This window comes from Alternaria alternata (genome assembly GCF_001642055.1).
Source record: "Alternaria alternata strain SRC1lrK2f unplaced genomic scaffold CC77scaffold_22, whole genome shotgun sequence".
Lineage (NCBI taxonomy): Eukaryota > Fungi > Ascomycota > Dothideomycetes > Pleosporales > Pleosporaceae > Alternaria > Alternaria alternata.
Window position 1 is genome coordinate 1 of NW_017306211.1, and position 15096 is coordinate 15096.

Here is a 15096-nt window from a genome sequence, read left to right on the forward strand (position 1 = left end):
GTAGTAGTTAAATTAAAATTGTACTAATCTAATAATCCCAAGTACATGTAACACGAAGGAGATAGTTCGTTAGGCCGCACGTAGCTACCTTATCTGCTCTTCTACAAGTCGCAGAAGCGTACTTGCTACACTTCAACTCCCCGACCCGATCACCATCCTTAGCATCCTTGTGGTCAATAGAAGAAACGTAGTCGCACGTGTCACTGAAGACTTTTGTAATACCCTTGATCGAGTTCGGCATAGAAGCGTCTCTAATAACGTTCCCGTTCTCCCACCCAAAAGCTACACTGCATGTGCTGTAGTCTTCGTAGTAGGCAACTCCCTGTTGACCGTACCGTGCGTTCCACCAGGAAATCCCATTCGCTCTAGTTGTTGAAGATGCATAGAGATCGAACCTTGGTTGGCGATTCTCTTTGGTTTCAGGCACGCTAGGTCTTGGTGGCTCGGGTTCAGGCTCGGGTTCTGGGGCTGGAGGTGGCTCGACGTCGTTGTTTTGCTCTGGGTCGATTTGCCAGAGGAGACAGTTGTTCTGTCGGACGCCGCCTTGCTTGTCAATGATACCTTCTTGGTCGCACCCGTCTACGAGCGCGGTGAACTGTTTAACGCATTCGTCCGCGTTCATTTGCCAGCGGCAGTTGTACTTTGCTTCGAGCCGGATTAGAATGTTGAGCCCGGACTTGTGCACTTCTTGCCAGCCAAAACCGACCACGGCGGCTTGGAAGGAGTTTGCGAAGACGACGCCGTCGTATGTCTTGCAGAATATGTCCGCGGCTTGGAGAATGTGCTCGCGCGTGGCCATTTGGCCGTTGTCGTAGCACGCATTCGTATTGGTGCTCGGGTTGGAGAAGTCAGGGGTTTGGATGGGGGTTGCGGATGGCTTGGTGGTGGTGCTTCCGCCGCCGCCTCCGGCGCTGGTTTCTGAGGGCATTATGCCGGAGACCTTTCGGGTGCTACTTGTTGGAACCTGGGTGTTGCCGCTTCCTGGAACCGTTCCGCCAGAGCCGCCAGAGCCGCCACTGCCTCCATCACCGCCGCCGTCATCTGAATCTCCGCCGCCGTTCCACTGGCATTTTCCGTCTTCATCGTTCTCCTCATCTTCTTCTTCATCCGGATCGTCTGGCTGTGTGCCTGGTTGACACTGAAGATCCGTGCAAGTAGTGCTACCGCACTTACCCCTCTTGCAAGAGACGCAGTCCTCGCCCTTGCAAGTGGTGCATTCTGGCCCTTTGCAGCCAGAGCAGTTTGCGCCTGTGCAAAGGTTGCACAAGGGGCCTTTGCATGACAAGCAGTTGAGCCCGTGGCATCCCACGTTCGGCACGCAATTGAAGCCAATGCAGATGTTGCAGAGTAGCCCCAATTTGCAACCGCCGCAGGAGCTGCCGCAGCCGCCAGAATCGCAGTCATCGCCTGTACAGCCTCCGTCTCCTTTGTGGCCACCTGGGGTGTTGTCATCATCATTTTCATCATCAGGACCTTCTTGTTCTTCTTCGCCGGGTGTACAAAGTCCTGGAAGCGTTGCGCACGGTGTAGGGTAAGGCGTTGTTGTTGGCCGTACCGGAAGGCCAGAGATGAAAGTGATGCGAGGAATTGCAGAAGATATGAACGGCGGTGGTGGACTGGGTGTCTCCGTGGCCCTTGTGTGGAAGACACGTCCCGCAGAGTCAGTCGTCTCAAACGCAGGCCAGGTCTTGGTTGTCAGCAGTGTAACGCCGGGTGTAATAGTCTTGTCGCCAGACGACTGCCCAACGACAATCGTTGAGATCCACCAAATGGAAATAGTCATCGGTGGCCTCGTGATAGTCGTCGTGTATCCTGAGCTCGTGACAGTTACCAGTGGATATGCCGTCGTCGTGGTAACACCCTGGAATGGTGGAAGCACGACCGTACATGGGAATTGACAGTAGACTTGCGGATTCGGCTGCTTCCAGATCTCAGGCGAGACCCAGACAAGGTCCTTGTCGTTCCCAGTGTCGCTTGGAAGCTGGGCGCCTGCCTGTGCGTCGTAATCAATGGACCAAATCATGAGCCCACCGAGGCACAAGGAATTCGCGAATAATTCTTTGAGCGTAAGCGTTTCGTCGTCGTCGTAGCCGACCCAACTATCACCCGCATAGGTAAAATACTTGACCATGGCAGTCTGATTGAAGTATGGCGTAATCCCCTCCTTCTCGATCATTGACTGAATCTCGCGATTCGACAGGACACCTTCAAAGGCAGTGCATTCTCCGGCAGCGCCTGGGCCTTTGAAAGCACATCCCATCTTGCTGCAGGAGGCATCTGCGAGTTTGTAGCTGCGCCCGTAATATGCGAGACCCATGTTGACTTTCTTTGGATCGACGCCGTCGAACCAGAGAGGCTTGAAGTTTTGGTAGATTTCGGTGATGTCGGTCTGGGGGCGGACAATGGAACCAAGTGCCTTTACATCGGTGTCCCATGGGCCATGAAGATCGTAAGCCATAAAGCCGAAGAAGTCAACATACGGCTCCATAGCTTTCGGTTTGAAGCCACGTAAATACCAGTAGTCGGGCGCTAGTGTCAATGACAGGCCAAAGCGTCCAGCAAACGCAGCTTGCATCTCTTTGACCAACAGCACCAGGTTGTCGGCATCGCCTGGTCGACCACCTCTATTCACTTCCTCGGGATATTCCCAGTCGAGATCCGCGCCCTGAAAGCCATATTGCTCCATGAAGGCAATTGTCGACTTGATGAACGCAGCGCGGTTCGCAGCTGAACCACACATATCGCTCCAAGCAGTGCGATACGGCCCCTTATCGGAAAAGCTCCAGCCTCCTATCGCCACCCAAGTTTGCAGGCCGTTTGTCGCGAGCTTTGTAAACTCTCTGTATAAGTCCACATCCGCCGCGTTCATCGGGACGATGTTGAAACTGCTTGGGTCGAAAAAGACGAATGAGTAAAACAGATGCGTCAGTCCCTTGGTGTTGATCTGCGATGGACTGACTTTGTCGCAAAGTCTCTCCCGGGTATTCCAGCCTGCATAATATCCAACTCTGCGGCCTGTAGACGCAGAATTTCCACTGCATGATGGAGATGGATACTTCTGGCACGACCCAAAACCTTGCTGGCATGGCGTTTTGCCGAATTGCGGCTCGGGATCGTAGCAGTGCACATCTTCGGTCCCGCACCAACCGTAGTAGCTGCAGCAGAGCTTGAGAGCGCAAGGGGTTTTGCCATCAGCTGAATCGATACCGCACATTGCTTTGGCGTCGCAGTTGGACGTGCAGCCGGCACCACAGTTATGTTCTTTGTAACCACACTTGCCTTCTGGACCGCAGCAGCTGTTGTCTTTACACGGCGAGCCTGGGCCACACTGAATCGGACCATCGACGCGCTTGTGAAGCGACAGAGTGAGTGGGGTAGTGTTGGGGCTGGTAATTTGCTTTTCTTGGTCTTCCACGGCAAGAACTTGTGCTTCGACAGCTTCATGTTGGTGAGAAGTGCCGTGGTGATGGGAAGTGTCGTGCTGATGGGCGGAAACGTGTCGTCTAAAGTGTGCTCGCTTAGATTGGGAGCTGCTTCGATCTTGCGAGGTGGTGTTGACAAAATCGTTGGTGCCAGATGTGCTGGAATTATTGGGCCCGTCCACAGACTGAAGGACTCCGCTTCCTCGGTCAATATTGCCTAGGATATGTACTGTTCCTAGGTTCAGGATATCTGGAATCGGCTCTCGAGGTTCCCGATGACCTCGCTGCATTCTCGTATCGTTCGGGTCAAGGGGGTCCGCCGAGTGATCCGATATTCTGCTACTGTTGGTCGTGACCGGAACCGATGTATGTCCGACATGTGAAGAGTTCGAGCCTGACTCTTCGCCAGGGATGGACTGGTTGGAGCCCATTTGGAAACCTTGGTCGAACATGAAGTTGCCACCTTTGGCATAAAAGTCGTCACTGGCAATTTTCTCCTCCAGGAATGCACCGGTAGCGTTGGACATCACGGTGCTTCCATTGAGAGTCACTGCCCAGTGCTCGCCTTTCCACTTGCGGACGTCTTCCCAGGTCAAGCTGGACATGTATCGTAACCTCTCGATGGGCGTGCCATTAGGATCAGCGCCATCAGCACGCTTCGTGATGCTTACGTCTGACGTCTCGCCAGTACGCGGTATTTGATCTATCGGCCAATTATGTCAGCATGGCTTCGAGTAACATGATAAATCTACTTACAGCCTGCAGGATGACCCGCTGGGTCATTCAAGAATAGCACAGTTATGAAGACAGCCGTGTTGTCAAGCTGTGTTTGGGTGGTCCTGCCGGCTTCGTTTCTGGCGATGGCTCGCAGTTTGTTGCCAATAGATAGATGAGCTGCTCCTTGCCAATCTAACAAATCTGATGAGTATGTGAGGAGATGACGTGATACTGGGTACGCACCTTGTTCAGATCTGATTGCTTCTTCCTTCGGCACTGTTTCACCAGCGCAATTGGAGTCCATTTGTTTTGGCGCGCAAAAAGTGTCTCCTCTACCGCCGTCGCCTTCAGGCGTGACTCCTTGTCGAGGAGTACCTACGCCGCCTTCCACAAAACTTCAAGAACTATCAGTATTTTCGGGGCACACGTCAGACATAAGGAGTAATACCTTCTTGGTGGCCATTCTTCGCACGTATAATATCGACCACTTCGCTGGAGAAGCGTCCTTTCGCCTGTCTGAGGGTCTACCCTGTATTCTGCCTCGATTTCGTTTAATTGCAAAGGATCGATGGTCTCCCTCAAGGTAGACCCCCAAGGGCCAGGCATGACGGGCGGCTGAATGAGAACGCCTGCAGCGTTTCTTTCAGGGCATGGATGAGTGGCCTTCCAGTTGCCAGGGCACATTCTATTGCCTCTGTGATCGGCCTTGGCGTGGAAGATATCGAAGGCATACACGTTCACGTTTCCCCCGCCAACATATTGGACGAGCGATCTGCCTTGCCCACGTGGACCGGCCAACCAGTTGAGGTTGTTCTGACAGATTGATCGCATATAATGACAGTTGTAGTAGATAGCGACCAAATTCTGGGGGATGACTACAGCTGTCGGGACGTCCAGAGCTGTTCTCCGCCAAAATGCTGGAAGCAAAGGTTGTTAGCATTGACAGTGATAAAGTGGATCAAGACGGAGTATACTTACGCGTAACGACGCCATTGATCGCAAACCATCTGTTTCATAGGTTGTAAGTGAAAATTACATGCGAGATCGTGGAGACAACGTACTGGTAGTCCTGAATATATTGGCCATTGGTAGAATGCAAGAGCAAAAGAACATAGGATAATACACCAAAGAAAGACGTCTTCAAAGAGCGAAAAGAGTCCATTGCAAGAATGAGTGAGTTGCAGAATGGATCTCGTATGGCCGCAACACAGTAGAAAAGGATGTCTTATGTTGTACTATTACCCATCGGCTGAACGGGTCGAAGATATCAATCTCCTTAGGGCTACACTAACCCAAGAATTCTATCTAAGGCTCGAAGGATTCTATCCGAGGCTCGATTCCTGAATTAGAAGGTTGCTTGCGACATAAGGCCCGCGCGGGTGACCAGCAGCAACATCAACAACACCACCTTCTACATCGGTGTTACAGTCTCAGAATATAGAAGGTTAAGTATTTGAACATAACAAGATCTATGTTATCTTCCTTGCTCTACAATTCTGTCTATCTAGTTTATCTTTTAGTTGCGTTGTTGTAGCATTGTATACCGCGCAACCCGGCGGAGTTATAGGTGTGCGGGAAATTATGTCACCCGCGTGAGGCCTTCCACCGTAATGCTCGGATACTGTGCCCAGAGAGTTGACCTCTATTTGGGCCTCGAGCAAAGGGACTCCTTCAATGGATTTCTCTCTCAGCCAATCATTAGGTAGCTCCCACTGCAGTCTGGTGGCGCGGCGATGCTAAGCGAGCCACCCTGCATCGGGAATCCCGAAAAGGGCCTAGGTCTCAGAATTTCGTTGTATATAACCGGGACTCATTTCGCTTCAGGGCCGTGATTCAGCCAAACACATATTCAACCCCACCTGCCAACAATCTCGCCCTCTACTTGAGAACATCTGACAGGTGTCGATATTTGCTGCCATCCACCCTAAAACCAGTCTACCGAACCAAGAATAGCATTATGCCTACAGAGATACCACAGATGGACATGGACTGGTACCCTCCCCGATGGAATGCAGCCGACATCCCACCTCATCTGCTCCAATCCGGACCACCTCCAGTAGCACCAACGTCATCAGGTCCAGAGCCAAACGATATTTTCAATAGGTTAAAATGGTCTGTACTAGATTCTCCATTGGACGTACAGGTCTTTGGACCGGACGACGAAGGAGTTTTGCAATGGCGCCCACTTACCGAGGAGTCCAGCAAGTCACAGCTTGACGAGACGGCAATGTATCCTCCAAAATCACGCCTGGAAATCACGATTGAACCACTGCAAAGCTGGTGGCACTGGCACGATTCGGATACAAAGCATCTTCGGCCAGCACAACTGCTCATTGAGAACGCAGACGGACAGCCGATCTCTGTTCGGCAATTCATCCAGGCCGTTCACGCCTATGCGCTTCCCCTGCGCAAGCTTCTTCTGCGGTGCATGGATGTAACAGACCCATCGAATCAACAGCGCGCACGGTTCTTCTTCGACATGATTACGGGAGGCTCCGTGGGGGAAGTATCCGGCCAGCAAGGATTCGCGGTCAACGTTGTGGAGGACCCTGCGGGTGATGGAGAGAAATGTGCATGGATTTGGGAAAATGTGGAGATTAGGGTCAAGAAACAGTCTGCCTCTCAGTGAACTCACCCGTCCAACGACAAAGTGGAGGTCAGCTCGGGGGGCGGATATTCTCTAAGAACGATAGTCTGGTTTGACTCTATGTTGGGGCACATGAAAGGGGATACCACAAGGATCATGGAAAAAAGGCCGGACAGATAGGAGATACTCAACACCGCCATCTCAACGTAGGACTGCCTCTAAACGTGCTCTCGGATTTTTCTACCCCCTAATCCTGGATTTATGCCCTCAGATATGGTGACATGCAATAATCCTTCGCCAGGATTCCAGAAAATGGTGCGTGTATGCAGGAACGAGGATCCTGAGGAATTACGGGACAGATACAGTCCTCCCCCCAGTTGAACTGCGTAGCGCCTTTTCTGAGGATTCCTCCTCTTCTATTCGTTGTACACCCCTACAAGACCCACTTCTGCCCCTGCTTGCGTGTTCAATACCCTGTAAAGGAAGAAAACTAAGAAATAAGGCGTTGTTTAGCGCTGTTTATCCCTTGCAGAGGCTTTATTTGTGCCTCTCTATTCGCTCAAAAGGACGCTACGCAGCTTAATCAGGGAGAGGACTGTAGGACCGCCACACGTGCTCTCAGATTCTGCTACCCTGGATCTGTCCCCTCGTATAGGCTGAAGATGAAAAATGGTCAACTTTGACAGGGTTCCGGAGGAGGGGTCTGCATGCAGAAACGCGGGCTGCGCCGCAAGTCCTGACGTGGGCCCAGCGACTAGCGTGCATTGAAATGTAACCTTCCATATTAGCATCGACCTTGACACCAAGGAATACTAGCATGGATGTGAAAAGCAAGACGCTACCTCAGGAGTACAAGCATGTAGGTAGATAGACATAGACGAGAGCTCCTACCTCGATGCTCCGCAGCCACTAAGAAGCATCATGGCCTCGCTTTACCGTTCTTTGCCTTTGCTCTTGCAATTGCTAGCCATTCTGCCGGTGTTGGCTGAAGTTCGATGTCGTTACAATGCCACCGCGCCTCCAATGGTATCGTACTACACCTGCACGGAACTGGCTACAAAGTACGAGACCAGCCTCGAGAAGTTCTTCCTTCTCAATCCGCTGCTCGACCCGGATTGCACCAGCATCCAAGCCGGGAAGCAGTATTGCGTGTCGGGCAATGTTGTACCGACTTCGTCGGATGGTACATGTAAGGCAGACTCGGGCAAATCCTGTTTGGGGTATCCGGGCGGACAGTGCTGTAACTCACAGACGTGGAAGTGCGGCAACACCAAGTAAGAATACTTACCTTTGATCGTGGAGGAAATACACCATAGTAAAGCTGACGACATCATCTTCTAGAGCAGATTGCGCCGCGGGAACCTGCGCCGGCGGTTTGTGCGCCGTAAACGACCCCAGCGCCTACTCCCTCGACGGCAAATGTGGCTCTGCGACCGGTGACAAGAAGTGCGGAGGCAAATGGGGTGATTGCTGCGGCAAGAGTACGAGTACGTGCGGCACGGGATCGGATTTCTGCGGCACTGGCAACTGTCAGTATGGAAATTGCACCTTCACGCCACCCACCGCAGCCCCTGGAGGAGCGTCGCCGTTGCCGTTCTACTACTATGGAAACACCACGGACGGATTGTGCGGCCCTGCTAATGACAACAAAGTCTGCAACGTCGCCTGGGGATTTTGTTGCGCGAGTACGGGCAAGTGTGGCATGGGAGCTGGATTCTGCGGTACCGGTTGCATGCCGGGATATGGAAACTGCACAGTCGCCGTGGTTGCTCCAACGCCAAAGCCAGGCGATGTGAGCCCTGGTGAGTCTTGCTACAGTTGCTTTCGTATCCCAGTATCTTGCTAATCACGTTTAGATGGCACTTGTGGAGGGCAGAACGGCTTTGTATGCAAAGGCTCACCGCAAGGTGACTGTTGCTCGAGTTTTGGCTTCTGCGGCAGTACTGATGGACACTGTAAAGCTGGGTGCCAAAGTAAATTCGGTACCTGCACCGGCGGTAACGTCTCTCCGGACGGCTCATGCGGTGGCACGACTGGGTATACCTGCGTTGGCAGTACCTTTGGAACTTGCTGCTCGAAGTACGGAAGTTGCGGCACTACTACTGATCACTGTCAGGCTGGATGCCAAAGCCAATTCGGAACTTGCACTGGCAACAGCAAAGTCTCACCTGATGGCTCATGCGGCGGTACTAACGGCTATACGTGTGCTGGTGGTATCTTTGGAAACTGCTGTTCGAAATACGGTAGTTGCGGGTCTACCACTGACCATTGTTCTACCGGATGCCAGAGCACGTTTGGCACTTGCTCTGGGGGTAGCAAAATCTCACCTGACGCAAGCTGTGGAGGCTCGAACGGCTACACGTGCAAAGGAAGTGCTTTCGGAGATTGCTGTTCTGCTTCCGGATATTGTGGCAGCACGACGGCGTTTTGTTCGGCTGGTTGCCAGGCTTCTTTTGGTACATGTCCGACCGGCAGCGACAAGATCTCAACGGACGGTAATTGCGGAGGCTCCAAGGGACAAACTTGTACGGGAAGTACGTTCGGAAACTGCTGTTCCAGCTTCGGTAGCTGCGGTAGTACGACTGGACACTGCACCACTGGGTGTCAGAGCGCCTTTGGATTGTGCACGACGTCGGGCACCAACCCAGGCGGCGTTTCCCCGGACAGTACATGCGGAGGGTCCAAAAAATACAGTAAGTTTGCTCTGATCGAACGACGAGATAGGCCTTGGAACCCTGACTCACTTTTGATAGCTTGCGCAAAATCGGCCTTCGGTGGTTGTTGTTCTTCTACTGGAAGGTAAGTCACAGATCTTCCTGTTTAAAATTGACCGAGAGCTGATCAAATACAGTTGCGGATCCACAGTAAATCACTGCGCCCAGGGCTGGTAAGTGTTTGCTAGTTTTCTCTGTCACCCATTACTTTCCCTTTCCATGTTGTGGACACAACGCTAACATGATTCCAGCCAAACTTCGTTCTCCAACTCTTGCATGACTGGAAAGATCCCCACGCTCGATGGCAGCTGTGGTCCGAAGAACAGTGGGATGACTTGTGCCACTGGGCCCTTCAATGGCCAATGTTGCGGTGTGTCTGGTTTCTGCGGCACAACCTCGGCGCATTGCGGTACTGGATGTAACGCCGGATATGGCAAATGTAATTGATCTAGGTATATTGTTAAAACCGTAGGGGAACAATCCAATAGTGTACCTCTCTTTCACTTGCGTATTAGTGATGGCCGAAAGATGTGCATCTGACGGACTGTCAGTCTTGCCTATTATCTATGCTGACAGTGCATTCCGAAGCCTCCTGCGGAGGCACCTACACTCCCTAGCATTGCGGCACCTCGTAATAGTATACATGCGCTGCAGTTAAATGTGAAGCATACGTAGTTGTGGATACTTAGTGGCTGAGTGCATGTTATAAGTGTTGATTGGTGGTGGGAGGTTGGCGAGGTTTGTAGTTTAATCGAGAACGATGTAGGTTATAATGGTCTATATAACGGAGAGCAAGCTGAAGTGCGCGATATCGAAGCTACAATTTTCGCAAGCGAGGAGGCTAAAATGAAAAAGAGGGAGAGGTTGGAGGAGATAGAGAGACAATACCCGATGTTTATGAAGGACCTGTGGGTGAGAGTTTGAGTGATGTGAGGTAGTGGCAGACACTTCGCTGGTATGCGGCATGCACGGGACAAGGATTACCAAGGCAGATGAAAGATCTGTAGTATTAATACAACGAGGGTTTGAAGCCAGAAAGTTTAGTCTATATGTTCGCAAAGTGTAGAATCGCACTCTATATCGCACCAGCGGCACCGGGGAAGGCGTTGAACAGGGTTCGGTCGTACTTGACAAGTTCAGGGCATCCAAGCTCTGCAATGATCGGGTCTAGAACAGAGGCCAACTTTTGCACAGCGACCAAGACGTTGCCAAGTAATCCGCGGAGAACGTCAGGAGCACCAACGCTAGCTGCCTGAAATGCAAGGCACATTAGGTTGTTTCCCTCAAGGAGTGTCTGCGCATTGAAGACGTTGCCTGAAGATCGGTGTGCAAAGTCAGTATTTGTCTCACATGAACTTTGTACAAAGATATCACTTGCCTGTCAAGTCGTCGACATCGACTCCAGTGAACGTGTTTGGTTGGCCGGTGTTTCCACCAAACCGGTAAAATTCGGGGTGTTGTAGTTCAATTGAAACGGCTTCAGCAGCGAACGCTGCGATGCTGTAATCGTCACCGATAACGCGGCGGTACCACTATGGGCATTAGCGTATGCAAGCAGATAGTGTCACGATGGGTACTCACGTTTTCGGGAATCTTCTCTTGCCCACGAGCCCACTTGTAATTACCCTTCTCTCCGGTAACACCCTGGAACGACATGAGCGTCTTAGCATCGAGATAACCCTCAGGGTTCTCAGCAGTGTGGTTGGCGAAGAAACGGTAGGTGAATTGATACGTGGCGGGGTTCAACGCGAGGGCCTGTAGCGGGCCTGAGAAGTAATGACCATTCGTAGCGATTGAGTGCCTTGTGCGATCAAGGCGGAACTGGGTTATAACGGAGGGGTCAATGCCGTTCTTGCCAAGAGGCATAGAGAGGAGCTGCTCGAAATAGCTCAAGTTGAGGGATACGGGGTCGCCACTACGGGTAATGAGTTAAGCTGGCCATGCAACAAGGGAGAGAAAGCTGGGTAGCATACGTTGAGTACAAGTCCGATCGGGTGGGTGATCCATCAACCTCGAAGCGGTTGTGTGACGCACTAAGGCCTTGTGGTTCACCGAGAAGGCCGAGTGATGAGGTAAGACCACCTAGGAGCCCGCCTGACTTGGGTTTACCTCCGATCGAAAAAGAGGTGAGATCACCTGCCATGACGGCGGAGTAGACTGCTAGAAATCCTGATAGATCTAGGCCCATACCAAACACTGACATTGTTAGCACTCTGCAGATAAGAGACTAAAGGAACACAAACCCTCATTGGCGGCCGTAGTCATTTGTGTGATTGTAGAGATGCCATTCCGGGGAATGTAACCGTGGTTTGCCAAAACATTGATACCAGGGCAAGGTCCACGGAGATCATTAGGGCCTGGCGCAATCTGGTAACGAAGCCATCAGCGAATGCGATTCCATGTCGCGCATACCAATAGCGCTACTCACGTATCTGTGATCACCAGTAGTACTGATGCGCTGAGCCTCTGCATCGAATGCACGTTTGACGTGGGCACCCGATCGCTTGCTCTCTAAATCTCTTGCAATCCTCTCCGTCAGAGCAGTGATTTCCGCAAGGGTCGCGTCACTGATGTCACCTTTGAGCATGCTCGCAGGAAAGGCGAAGGTCGCCAAGGAGAAGAGAGTCGCGCCGCATAGTACTGAGACCTTCATGTTTGCGGAAACAATCTCAGATGTGAAGGAGTGTGAAGAAAGGATGAGAAGTAAAAGCGAGAAATGTCCGGTCGGCGAGAGGTAGAAATTGTTCAACTTTCATAGTGGCAAATGAGTGCTGCGTACACGTGAGGCGCTATGATTCTCATCCAAATGTCGCCGACAGAGATGCCAATCTGGGGTCAGGTACCCTTCAGCACAGTCCTTACAACCCGGTTTACTTGCTCGGAATTGTAGAAGGGGAGGGCCTGGGTCAGAGTGATCGACATGTGTGCTTTCTCGGCGCGGGTTGCGATTGGGCCAAATCTATAAGGGTTTGCAGATCTTCGCGCGGTGCCTTCCGTGCAAGGGCTTAAAACAACCGCGATCCGCTCGCGCCAGCCACAGGGTTCAGTCCGTTCCTGAATCTGCTGGATCTAGCGACTCGGGTCAGGGAGATCTGCTGGATCTAGTGACTCGGGTCAGGGAGAATATTGCGCCCCAGCGTCATGGTTCGACCGTCGAGGCTTTTGTTGCGGGCCCTTGTGGCTCGTCACGGTGCCTAGCATCTCTCTCTTTCTCTCTGTTCTGGCAGCAACGCAGAAGCTGGAATTAAAGTTTAGAACACCAACCCGGCTTGCCACAAGTCTGGGCCCCTAACCCACGCACTACAACGTCGCAACAAAAGAATAAGAACAACTTGACAGATACAAAACCAGGGTGCGAGTACTACTGCATTTTTACAGCTCGGAAATTTGTACGTTGTCATACTATTATAAGGGTGACCACGATTAGCTTATATCCCATCTCCGCGTTCCTGCGAGAGCTCTCTGTATACCCGCCGGCAATTATCGATCGGGCCAAGACGTTTCCGAAATTAGCGCTTCTGGTCTAGCGGACATGATCTGTTCAGCGCTGATCTGCTGACTAGGCTGTTGTTTATGCTACCAACGTGCAGGAACAGTCGCACATACTGCCACAAGTGGACTGACAGATGGACTACTACTACTGCGTCTATTCCAGCCCAAAATGATCTCAATTTCTGATTATGCAGGCTGCCTTACCCGCCGCGGACTTCTTAGTAGAGGCGTATGCCAGTTCAAACGTCGCGCACAGAAGCCCGCACTGCATGATTGGCGGCGAACGACGCCTTCATTAACGTCGCCCAACAGCCCGGCCAATGTTGCAACTTGCCCGATGCCTACGTACAGTTCTAAGCGTCCCCACAGCCATCTGGCAACGCTTACTCTTCAGAACTGCTGTCGCACTGTTCTAGTTTGCATTATGGGACACGGCTTCTCAGCCGAGTACCCACTACTCAAGGAAAAGGGTGAACACCGGCCACTATCGACGCGGATGACATCCATCCGCAACCCTATCCTCAACCCTCTCCTCAACGCCGTTGGATATAAACTTGATCCTTGTCCCACGTCAGCATCGTACTGTCATGACCGCTCTTGGATTCTGATATAGCGCTAAGGAGCATATCCTTCAATTCCTTCTCCTTCTCGCCGTTCTTGAATCCAAACCAAATGAGCGGCATCGAGAACTGGGTTAGCAACCCGAAAGAGACCCATGGACCACTCATGTCCGTGGTCACCTGGTCGCTGCTCTCCGTCGCTGCTGCCTTTCTATTCCCTCGGCTTTATATTCGATGGCGTCAAGGCAAGCTGTGGCTAGACGACTGCACACTTGTCGTCGCTTGGGTAAGTGTCAGAACATCTCGATGCAAGTAGCAGTTCGCTTATACGATAAAGATCTTACTTCTGGTCCAAGTTTCCATCAACCAAGTGTCTATCAATATGGGCTACGGAGGACATACACTTGACCGTAAGACACCAAAGCAGAGTCTTGGATTTCACACCTCAGATCGCTAATCTTTACGCTAGTCGACTTGCGCAATCTTGATAAGATGATGTATATCGGCGCAGCAGAATTAACGATATACACCATCGCGATCGCCCTGAGCAAGATCTCTTTCGGACTCACTTTGCTTCGGCTGACGGACGGATGGGTCAGACTCTACGTCTACTTTGCAATATCTACCCTAGCGATCTTTGCAATCCCTGCTACCATCATACCATGGGTACAATGCAAACCGCTAGCCAAAACTTTTGTGGACTTCATACCGGGCGAGTGCATCAACAAGCAACCCTCTGTTGTGTATGGGCGTTTCCAAGCTGGTAAGCAAACAGCTCTCAAGTCAATACCTCCATTCCCTTGCTGACTTGCGACGCGACGTAGTGTGGTCAGCACTTATGGATCTTTCTCTTGCTGTGTTGCCGTGGAAGATCCTTTGGAAGCTGCAAATGCGTACCGCAGAGAAGATCGGTGCATGTGTCGCCATGAGTCTGGGAATACTGTGAGTTCATGCATTGCTTGATCGAATAGCAGACTGAGCTGACTTGACCGAAGAGCCGGAGTCACGTCGATTGTCAGATCCACATACATCGCGAAATTGACTACACAGGATGTATCATGTAAGACATTCCAAGATATGTACGGGTCCTTGCTAACAGGTACAGATGAATCATACAATGCTATCATATGGGCAGTGGCAGAGTGCTCCATGGCCATCGTCGCTACCTCAATTCCTGTACTTCGCGTCGTCCTCAAGCATGCGGTCAACTCTGCGCTCGAAGGCTACACAGGCTCGAGTAGAACCAAATCACGAACCAAATCACGATCGTACCCTTCCAAAGCTACGAGTTCGGGAAACCCAATGAGCACAAGACAATCGAGCAAGAAGACGCCAGACATAACGGTCAGTGGAGAATGTGGAGATTCTGTAAAGGAAGTGTTTGGACGTGGATCACAAGGGAACTACGTACAGCTGGATGATCTCGCTGTCGACGAAGAGACTGGGCGCATCACTGCTTCGTCTCCAGAATCTCTGCCAGACCATGCCGAGCGCCATGTACCCAATTGGCACGTATGAGGTCGATATGCCTCTTTAAAAATATAGAAGGACAGGAATAGAGGTTAGAAGGCGTGCAGCTTTGTTGATACACAAGGTCTATGAAC

General features: G+C 51.6%; 6 protein-coding genes across 6 annotated transcripts; 4 read left to right on the forward strand and 2 right to left on the reverse strand.

Annotated features, from left to right (window-relative positions):
• Positions 1-1978: 1978 nt before the first annotated feature.
• Positions 1979-3340, reverse strand: CC77DRAFT_921059 (glycoside hydrolase; the record flags this gene model as incomplete). Its single annotated transcript, XM_018533717.1, has 1 exon — positions 1979-3340. A coding segment is annotated over one exon (1362 nt), but the record flags the coding sequence as incomplete, so codon positions are not given.
• A 2646-nt stretch (positions 3341-5986) lies between these two features.
• CC77DRAFT_1024052 (hypothetical protein) lies at positions 5987-6913 on the forward strand. Its single transcript, XM_018525792.1, has one exon. It carries the CDS (start codon positions 6097-6099, stop codon positions 6766-6768), a length of 672 nt encoding a protein of 223 aa, XP_018381564.1. The 5' UTR covers positions 5987-6096; the 3' UTR covers positions 6769-6913.
• Positions 6914-7647: 734 nt separating this feature from the next.
• CC77DRAFT_1078187 (hypothetical protein) lies at positions 7648-8004 on the forward strand (the record flags this gene model as incomplete). The annotated part of the gene is made up of 1 exon (XM_018529274.1): positions 7648-8004. One exon carries the CDS (start codon positions 7648-7650, stop codon positions 8002-8004), a length of 357 nt encoding a protein of 118 aa, XP_018381565.1.
• A 133-nt stretch (positions 8005-8137) lies between these two features.
• On the forward strand, positions 8138-9887 carry CC77DRAFT_1078190 (hypothetical protein; the record flags this gene model as incomplete). Its single annotated transcript, XM_018529275.1, has 4 exons — positions 8138-8528; positions 8583-9525; positions 9578-9613; positions 9692-9887. Coding segments are annotated over 4 exons (1566 nt in total), but the record flags the coding sequence as incomplete, so codon positions are not given.
• Positions 9888-10602: 715 nt separating this feature from the next.
• Positions 10603-12126, reverse strand: CC77DRAFT_1053372 (Cloroperoxidase; the record flags this gene model as incomplete). The annotated part of the gene is made up of 6 exons (XM_018527746.1): positions 11869-12126; positions 11684-11807; positions 11414-11636; positions 11022-11355; positions 10815-10972; positions 10603-10750 (listed from the first exon to the last, which is right to left on the reverse strand). Coding segments are annotated over exons 1-6 (1212 nt in total), but the record flags the coding sequence as incomplete, so codon positions are not given.
• A 1478-nt stretch (positions 12127-13604) lies between these two features.
• On the forward strand, positions 13605-15096 carry CC77DRAFT_1043420 (hypothetical protein; the record flags this gene model as incomplete). Its single annotated transcript, XM_018527313.1, has 6 exons — positions 13605-13778; positions 13830-13902; positions 13962-14255; positions 14317-14434; positions 14488-14552; positions 14598-15096. 6 exons carry the CDS (start codon positions 13605-13607, stop codon positions 15008-15010), a joined length of 1137 nt encoding a protein of 378 aa, XP_018381568.1. The 3' UTR covers positions 15011-15096.